This window comes from Geospiza fortis, unplaced genomic scaffold (assembly GCF_000277835.1).
Source record: "Geospiza fortis unplaced genomic scaffold, GeoFor_1.0 scaffold57, whole genome shotgun sequence".
Taxonomy (NCBI): Eukaryota; Metazoa; Chordata; class Aves; order Passeriformes; family Thraupidae; genus Geospiza; species Geospiza fortis.
The window spans coordinates 286412-296143 of NW_005054561.1; the positions used below are offsets into that span (position 1 = coordinate 286412).

Here is a 9732-nt window from a genome sequence, read left to right on the forward strand (position 1 = left end):
GGAGGTGTACAGTGCCCCTGCTCCCATGGCAGCATCCAGCACCGTGGAGATCCAGACCCTGGGCATGCAGCCATACCCGCCCATGGAGGTAAGGCTGCTCCTAAGGATCTGTCCTCAGAGAATCACAGAATGGGTTGGGTTGGAAGGGATCTTAAAGCTCATCCCCTGCCTTGGGGATGGACACCTCCCACTGGATCAGATTGCTCCAAGCCCCATCCAATCTGGCCTTGAGGAATGTGGAATTGCAGTGTGGGAAGATGGGCTAGGTTATTTGACAACAATTATCTTCTCTGGGAGAAGGCAGCAAACAAGAGATCAGTAAGATGATGAGGATTCTGAGAACAGGAGAAACAGCCAACAGAGACAGAGGACTGGCACAGGCTTAGGAGACCTGAACACTTGTTTCTGGCCGAGGGATGCCTGCATATGCTGGGAGTGAGAGGTGAGAGCCTCACCTTCTGTAGAAGCACAGAGCATCACACTGCACACTTCAGCTTATGTGGAGGGAAAAATCCAGTCTAAATCTCAATGAGCTTGTCAAGGTGGCTTTTGCTAAAGAATGGCACAGGCAAGGTGTGGATTTACTGGTGGATCAGCTGTTTGCAGTCTCTGCATTTGCACTGCCCTTCACAACAGGAGCTGCTGGGTGTGGCTGAGGTGTGGCATCCTTACCTGTGTAACTGGAATCTGATCTGGAAGTGCCAGTGGACAGGAATGGATGGAGATGTTGGCTAAATAATGGTCTGTGTTAATTTATCAGAGTGGGCAGCAGAAATGCCTTTAAATTGTCACCCCAGACTCATCACTCTGTCTCTTAAGTGTTCTTTCCTAATCCTGCTGCTGTCATAAACAGCTGTGCTTTGGCACCTGGAGTTTCCTTGTGCCTTCCTTTCCTTCTGCAGTCCTGCCAGGACAGGCAGCAGGACCTGGAGATCCCTGCTTCAGGACTGGTGTGAACCCACAGGGTCAACAGTGACCCTTCTGGTAACCTGCTCCAGAGGGATAAGAAACTCTTCCAGGCATGAGACATAGATGGGGCACAAGACAGCTCCTCAGAGTGTTTCTTTGCTGCCCTGTTCCTGGTGTAATAACTTCTGAATGCTTTTGATGTTCAGCAGTAGAGTTCCACATTGTGCAGGGTGTCAGTTTTGGTTAGAGAGACATTGTTGGCCTGGTGAACCAGAAATTTGATCCAGTTTAGCAGAAGAAAAGTCAACCCAACTGCAGCCTGGTGTGGGCAGAGATGGAAGTTAGGGCATGGTATAATTCTCTGTAGCAAACACGTTCCATTGATGAACTGCTCTCTCACAGGTACCAAGCCAGTGTGTGGAAAGCCCAGTGTACCCCTCTCCCCCTGTGTACAGCCCTGGGAAGCAGGGCTTCAAGGCCAAGAGCACCAGTGCTCCCACCCCCCTGAGCAGTGCAGGAGGAGGCTCTGTGGTTGGTTTTGATTCCCCTGCTGCTGCCAAAACTCGCCGCTGCAAGAACGAGAGTGGGCTGCAGGAAGGTGAGTCCCCTCCAGCACCTTCCCTGTGGGTCACTGGGCTTGTCCTGAGTGGGCTGCAGGAAGGTGAATCCCTTCCAACCCCTGCCCTGAGGGTCACTGCGCTTGTCCCAGCTGGGCTGCTGAGCCATGGGCTCCCTGAGGGGTGGCATTGGCTGTGCAGCTCTGGAAGGGGAACACAAGGCCTTGCATGAAATTGGTGGATGACCTTAGGGGTTTCACAGCAGAGACAGAGCTGAGGCCCTTCCTCTCACTCATGCTGTGTCTTTTCCCAATGCCCAGAGCACCTTTAAGGCTGGTGCTTTGTAGCTGGAAAGGTCCCTGGAAGGCAATGGTTGTTGCCTGAGGGGATGCCCTCCCCAGCAGACTGCACTGCTCAGGATTTGTAGAGTTGTCTCAGGCTGTGTTAATGAATGTTTGTGCCCAGTCTGGCCAGGCAGATCTTATCTTCCTATAAGCTCTTTATTGGTCCTGAGCAGTCATGTCCTGAGGTGAGGGCCCTGTGAGGCTGTGGGGACAGGACTGTGCCTAGTGATCTCATTCCTGTGTGTGCTCTTCCTTTCAGGCAAACCCAAGTCCCCCAAGCTGAAATGCACATACTGTGACAAGGCCTTTACCAAGAACTTTGACCTGCAGCAGCACATCAGGAGGTAACAGTGCCCTGCCCTGCACACAGCAGGGTGACTGGGCTGGAGCAGGGCACAGCTCTGCTGAGGGAGTCTGTGCAGCCCAGTTTATGTCCCAGAATCTGTGCTGCAATGGGAGGGATTCTTCATGCTTCTCACCCCAGGATACCTTTTCCTCAGTGACTGGAATGAAGGCTGTATCATGGATGTAATCTTCATGCTGATTGTGAGCTGGGACTGGAGGCTTATTTTCCTTGTTGATGAGACCTTGACAGCCAAACCTCTTGTCTGATCACTGGAGTAGCAGCATTCTCACTGCTTGCCTCTGCCCTTCCCTTTCCTCTCCCTCCCTAGCAAGTTGCAGCCTTCCTGTTTGCTGCTGTTAGCAAAGTGTAAGCCAAGCTCGGTGTCTGTACAGGGAGCTCTAATCACAGAGCTTTTCCCTGGCAGGAGGAAGCTGAAATCTGCAGAGTTCTTTCCCTCAGTGGAGTCATCTGGACTCAGAACTGATGGGAAGGAACAAGTGGTGGTTTTTGCACCTCTTCCCAGCCTGGACTCTTACTTTCTCTTGAAGCAGAAGGGCGGAGTAGAAAAACCTTTTTTGCTGTGGACAAAGGAGAGCGCATTTGGGCAGATACGGGGGCTGCAAGCTAGAAAAGATGTATGCAGGAGAGAGAAGGGTGACAGGGAAGGAAAAGCTTGTAACCTTAAGAAAGTGATGAAGTCCCCAAGGTCTGTGCAGGGACCCTGATGTTGCTGCAGATCTGTTTTCCTCTCCTGCTTCTTCCTTTGATCCCCTGTCATTCCCAGACCACAGGTGTTTTGTCTGTGCACCAGCCTCATTTCCCCAGGCCTCTCACAATGCACCTCCTCTGGTGAATGAGGTCTCAAAGCCTTGTTTGGTGGGTCCAGGTGTGATCTGCCAAACCAAGTGCTGGCAGATCTGGGGACACTGTCCTTGTCCCCCCACAGGCTGTGCCTGGGGGCTGCCTCCTGTCTCCACCACTGCTGACCTGGTACCTTGTCCTTCAGTCACACAGGTGAGAAGCCCTTCCAGTGCATCGTGTGTGGTCGTGCCTTTGCCCAGAAGTCCAACGTGAAGAAGCACATGCAGACCCATAAGGTGTGGCCTCCAGGGCTGGGCTGCACCATCTCCCGCAACTCCATCACTGTGCAGGTCATGGCCCTGAACCCCAGCCAGCCTGAGGACGAGGAGAACACAGGTGTGGTACCTGGGCACGGTGTGTGTGGGGCAGAGCACTGGTGTGAGGAGGCTGCAGGTCTCTGCACCTCCACAGGGAGGGAGAGGAGCTGTGTGTGCTGTCTGCATTCCTTGGTAGTGTTTAGCATCTCACACCAGGAGAGGCATTTGCTCAGCTCCAGCTGGAAGCTGCATCATTTTATACCCCCATGGTGGGTTCAGGTGCTGCTGGAGACAGGGGCTCCAGACTCTGTCCCAGTATGTGCATAAACAGGGCCAGGTGTCTTCTCCTTCTCACTCCCTGGCAGTACAGCTTTGGCAGTGCACAAGCCACACCTGGCAGCTCTGCCCCAGGGGACACACAGCTGCTGGTTTAGGATAGCCCAGTGCTCTGGCTTTGCACTGTGCAGGTCTGGATCTGCCCACAGTGGCCACCTGTAAATACTTGAGGCAGAGAAGAGCTCCTTGCTGGTGTCTGGGTGCCTTTTCTGCTGGTGGCATCTAGGGGAGGGAATGCAGTGGCAATGTCACGTCTAGGACAACTGGAACTCTGTTTGTATGCATCCTGGACTGTGAACCACTGGCTGGATCTTACCTCCTGTCTCCTGGCGCTGGTTCACTGGTGGAGGCTGTGGTGGTGTTTGCAGGGGTTTTAGGATGAGGGAAAAGACAAGAATATTAACTCTGTTTTAGAAGGTTTGATTTATTATATTATGATATATATTATATTAAAACTATACTAAAAGAATAGAAGAAAGGATTTCATCAGAAGGCTAGCTAAGAATAGAAAAGGAATGATAACAAAGGTTTGTGATTGACTGAGACAGTCTGAGACAGCTGGACTGTGATTGGCTATTAATTAGAAACAACTACATGACACTAATTACAGATCTACCTGTTGCATTCCACAGCAGCATATAATTATTGTTTACATTTTGTTTTTGAGGCCTCTCGGCTTCTCAGGAGAAAAAATCCTATCGAAAGAATTTTTCATGTCTGTGACAGGAGGCCTTTTCTGACTGCTCCACAGAGCACAGTTATATCCCTGGAAAAAGAGAATGGGCTAGGGAGGGGAAGATGGAAGGGTCAGAGCCCTTAATAATCTGTCAACAAATTTTAAACAACCCTGTTAGTGAGATTCATGTGATCTGAAGAGCCTGTCTTTGAAAGGGAGGAGGGCCTGACCTGGTGTGTGCTGGCAGCATGGGGCTTGCAGAGCAGCTTGCAGAGCTGTCTCATGGCAGGCTGGGACTCTCTCTCCCCAGGATTGCCCCCCAGGAACGCGGTGCCCCCGGCCCAGGAGCTGAGCCCCTTGGAGGAGAGCGAGGCGGCCAAGCTGGAGGCCAAGCAGGTTGTCCTCATTGACAGCTCCTACCAGTGCCAGTTCTGCCCCAGCAAGTTCAACACCTACTTCCAGCTCAAGTCACACATGACACAGCACAAGAATGAGCAGGTAGGGACAGAGGGTGCCTGGCTGGGTGGCAATATTGTGATTGGCTCCATATAATGTGTTTTCAGGGTTTGACCTGAGCCTTTTGATCTGTAGAGCTGCCAGTTCTTCACATGCAGCTCAACTCTCAGGGTTGTAACTGTGTGGCTGGGTGGCTTTGGAAACTCCTTTGAAAACTGAGTGAGAAATTCAGAAAGAAGGTTTGGGTGGCTAGAGAGGAAGCAAAGAAGTGAAGTGTGTCCAGTTCTGGGCCCTTCACTTTCAGAAAGACATGGAGGTGCTGGAGCCTGCCACAAAAGAGCAGCAGAGCTGGGGAAGGGTTCTAGAGAGTAAGGCAGAGGAGAGGGGCTGAGGGAGCTGGGGAGGCTCAGCCTGAAGAAAAGGAGGCTCAGAGGGAACCTCCTCATTCTCCACAACTCCTGACAGGAGGGTGCAGCCAGAGGGGAGTCAGGCTCTGTTCCCACAAGGGACAGGACTAGAGGAAACAGCCTCAAGCTGTGCCAGGGGAAGTTCAGGTTGGACATCAGAAGGAATTGCTTTACTGAGAGGATTATCAGGCATTGCACTAGGCTGTCCAGGAAACTGGTGCAGTCATCCTCCCTGGAAGTGTTCAGTAACTGACTGCACTTGGTGCTGTGGTTTAGTTAACGAGGTGGTGTTCTCTCAAAGATTGGACTCACTGACCTTGGAGGTCTTTTCCAACCTTTATGATTCTGTGAAGTCCAAAATTTTCAGTGTAAGTGGCAGCTCTTAGGTCCTGGGACAATCACTTCGGGGTATTGTGGTCCCACCCACTCAAGTGGTTTCAGGCCCTCACATCAACACCCCTTTGTCCCACCTTGCTTTCTCAGGGGTGTGCCCTGACAGTCTGTGCTTCTTTCCAGAAAGGAAGGCACTTCTGCCTGTTGGCAGAGGGCTTTCCCTGCCTGTTTCCATGGTGAGCCTCTCCAGTTGCTCTCCCTTCCCCCAGGTATACAAATGTGTGGTGAAGACCTGTGCCCAGACCTTCCAGAAGCTGGAGTCCTTCCTTGAGCACATCAAGAGCCACCAGGAGGAGCTGAGTTACCGCTGCCACCTCTGCAGCAAGGACTTCCCCTCGCTGTACGAGCTGGGCGTGCACCAGTACTCACACAGCCTGCTGCCCCAGCACAGCCCCAAGAAGGACATGGCCGTGTACAAGTACAGTACAATCGCTGCTCACAAGGCTTGTAGGAGTGAGTGGGTGCAGAGCATGCTTGGTGGGACCTTAGAGGGGACAGGGGGCCCTGTGGCTGTGGTGCTTTTGGACACCCAGGTGACACAGGGGGTGGGTTCCCTCCACCAGACTGCAAAGGCCAAGCACTTTGAATGCAGGGAGTCATTTGGAATGCCGGGAGTTGTGGTGGTGTTCACAGGGGTCCCAGGACCAGGGAAGAGATGAGAATCCTGACTCCATGTTTCAGAAGGCTGATTTATTATTTTATGATATATATTATATTAAGACTATACTAAAAGAATAGAAGAAAGGATTTCATCAGAAGGCTAGCAAGGAGAGAAGTGGAATGGAATGATAATAAAATCTTGTGACTGATCAGAGAGTCCCAGCCAGCTGGACTGTGATTGGCCATTAATTAGAAACAACCACATAAGACCAATCAAAGATGCGCCTGTTGCATTCTACAGCAGCAGATAATCATTGTTTTTCTTTTCCTCTGAGGCTTCTCAGCTTCTCAGGAGAAAAATCCTGGCAAAGGGATTTTTCAGAAAATATCATGGCTTCAGGGAGTCTCTTTGAATGACAGTGAAAAGCTGGGATTGCTTATGTGGGAAGATCCCATCACTGCAATTCTTCTTATCACCAGTCAAGAGTGAGATGGTGTCCTGGGGTGACTTTATGATGCTGAATTGTATCCCCATTCATCTGTTTAGCCCAGAAATAAGTTTTGCACCTTTAAGACTGATTCTGACAGTGAAGGCAGGCAGTGAAGTTCCTAGGGAACCAGGACCCTAAACCAGGACAAATACACATGGCTGAACCTGCCCTAGGCTGGGTCAGAGACCCAGGGAAGCCCTTCCCAGCCTGTTTTCTATGATTCTTTGCCTGCAGCAAAGGGATTGTGGGTTGTTGTCTTGGTTTGGAAAGCTATGTTTCTGCTAAGGAAAGCAGGAGCCTCCCCTGAAATGGAGAATGTAAACCCTCCTCACCCCTCTGAATTGCTATAAATTTTAAATTAAGGGGCTTTCAGGCAAAAATATGGGAGCAGGAAATAACAGTTCTTTAATAGGGAAGAAAACCAAAAGATAAACAATGCAGTAAACTAAAACAACACTGCCAGAGTCAGAACCCAACGTGACACCCTGTGGGTCAGGGTGCTGGCAGCAGTCCCATTGGAATTGTGGCTCAGCCCTCCTGCAGTGTCAGGGGGGGTTCTGCTGGAGCAGGGATCCTGGAGAAAGGTGCAGTCTCTGCCTCTGAAGATCCAGTGGCAGAGGCAGCTGCTGCTCCTCTGGGAAATCCAGTGGAGAAGCTGTGCGGGTGTTCCAGAATCTCCAGATTATATCCAGGTAGGAATGCTTGGCTCCTCCCTCTGGGCTCCCATCTCCCAGTGGGATGCTGTAGTTCTTATCAGCCATGCAGGGACATTCAATAGCTGTTATCAGCAGGGGCCTCCCCAGAGGGAGGAGTGGGTGTGGCAGAGATAAGGGAAACTGCCCACTGAACAGAAGATAACTGCCATGCAGATGGTAATAGAATGCATCTTGCCTTGCAGTCTGGAACAGTTGTAGAAGCCGTGCCCAGAAGAAAGTTTCCTATCCATTTGCTGCAAAAGGGTCTGTTCCTTGGAAAGGTTTTCTGCTCCTGTGGAGGGAAGGTGTGAGGAGTTCCACAAAGAGCTCTACATAGCTTTTGGAAAGCCCATGGATATGTTCAGGGGAAGTAGGAAGCCCAGGAGATCCTGGAGTCACTTAGGAACTTCATGGAATAAATATCTGCTAATTCTTGCCTAGACCATGGTTTCTAGTTATCCTTGCACTACTGAGCTTTGTTCTACAGCTTGGTAGTGGGGATCCCTGAGATCAGAACCTTGCTTGAGCTTGAGGAGGTTTTAGTCTGACCTAGGGAGAAGGGGTTTCACAGCAGGAGCAGGGCGTGAGTGCCTCTGACCTCACTGCTGATGGTGCCTGTCCCCAGTACCTGCTATCAGTCAGCTTTGGCAGAGCCCTCTGGCAGAAGCACTGGCAGGATGTGTGACCCCTGCCATCCTGTGTTCCCACTCTCAGCTCCTTCTCTGGGGGCTGATGTCTTCAAGCAGTGAAGATGGGAGGAGGTGTTTGAAGGAAAGTGAAGTCCTTACCTAAGGCTTGTCTCCATAAGGAAGCAGTGTGGAATATGTGCTCAAGTCTGGCTGCTCCCATGGCAGCCTGTGGCAAGTGCACTGGTATTTAAAGGCTTCTCCACCCAGTTTTCCAGCATCTCCCTCTCTGAAGGATGCTAAGTGTGAGTGTGAACTGGCACGTGGGTTGCTGAGGTTTTAGAGCACCTGAGTGGTTATTTTGTGTATCAGTCCTGTCAAAGATCACCCTGGAAGGTGGCTGGGCTGGGCAGGTGTGCCTGTGGTGTGGGGTGTGCTGCAGTAGCCTTGCTCACAGGCTCTGTCCTTTCCACATGCAGGTGTGTGAAGTGTGTCAATAAATACTCCACCCCAGAAGCCCTGGAGCACCATCTGCAGACAGCAACGCACAACTTCCCCTGCCCTCACTGCCAGAAGGTGAGTGCTGACCATGGATGGTCAGCATGGCCTGCTGAGCCAGGCCTGGACACCAAGGGCTCTGAGGGGGACAGGAACCCTCAGCTCCATAAGTAGGAGCCTTGGATAGATTATGATGAAGCTTCACTTCAGAAAGTGAAGTTAACTCTGTGGGGAAGGTAGGAATTGCTGGGGATCCTCGCCCAGCCCATCCTACTGCTGGGTTTGGTGGGAGGCTGGGCATCCTTCTGGGATGCTGCTGCTCAGCACAGTGTTACATAATTGACAGCAAGGTTTCAGCTTGTGTGCTTCTTAAGAAAGTTCTGACACTTTTTCTGTTTCAAATTTTTGTTGGCTTGTTTTTAAAGCCCTATCTATACTTTCATTATACAATCCTGAAGGTTTTCACAGTGCATCCTTCCTGGGAAAGCAGTGACTGAGCTTCTTGCTCAGGTTGCCCAGAGCAGCTGTGGCTGCCCCGTCCCTGGCAGTGTCCCAGGCCAGGTTGGCCAGGGCTTGGAGCAGCCTGGGATAGTGGAAGGTGCCCCTGCTTACAGCAGCAGGACTGGTTGATCTTTAAGGTCCCTTCCAACCCAAACCATTCCATGATTCTTATGTGTTTTATCCTGGCTACACACTCTGTGCTAGCTCTGTGATGTCCTGTGTGTGGTGCCAGCTCTGAGCTGTGTGTTTGGGTGTTGCTGGTGTGTGTGTGTTGCAGGTGTTCCCCCTGAGCCCTGTGTTTGTGTGCTGCAGGTGTGTGTTTGTGTGCTGCAGATGTTTCCTCTGACCTCTGTGTTTGTATGTTGCAGGTGTCCCCCTGAGTTCTGTGTGTGTATGTTGCAGATGTTCCCTCTGAGCTGTGTGTTTGTGGTATAGGTGTTCCCCTCTGAGCCATGTGTTTGTGTTGCAAATGTGTGTTTGTGTGCTGCAGGTGTCCCCCTGAGCTCTGTGTTTGTGTGTGTTGCAGGTATGTGTGTTTGTGTTTGCAGGTGTGTGTTTATGTGTTGCAGGTGTCCCCCTGATGTCTGTGTTTGTGTGTTCCAGGTGTCCCCCTGATCTCTGTGTTTGTGTGTTGCAGGTGTGTGTTCCAGGTGTCCCCTGATCTCTGTGTTTGTGTGTTGCAGGTGTGTGTTCCAGGTGTCCCCTGATCTCTGTGTTTGTGTGTTGCAGGTGTGTGTTCCAGGTGTCCCCTGATCTCTGTGTTTGTGTGTTGCAGGTGT

General features: G+C 51.3%; 1 protein-coding gene across 1 annotated transcript in view; it reads left to right on the forward strand.

Moving 5' to 3' along the window:
* Positions 1 to 9732, forward strand: part of ZNF341 (zinc finger protein 341) — a 17714-nt gene that overhangs the window by 3516 nt on the left and 4466 nt on the right. The window contains 8 exon segments of the mRNA XM_005429640.1: positions 1 to 88; positions 1312 to 1507; positions 2070 to 2154; positions 3163 to 3353; positions 4597 to 4784; positions 5752 to 5960; positions 8434 to 8530; positions 9389 to 9413. The exon segment at positions 1 to 88 is cut by the window's left edge and continues 59 nt beyond it. Coding sequence (XP_005429697.1) covers positions 1 to 88; positions 1312 to 1507; positions 2070 to 2154; positions 3163 to 3353; positions 4597 to 4784; positions 5752 to 5960; positions 8434 to 8530; positions 9389 to 9413 — 1079 coding nt within the window.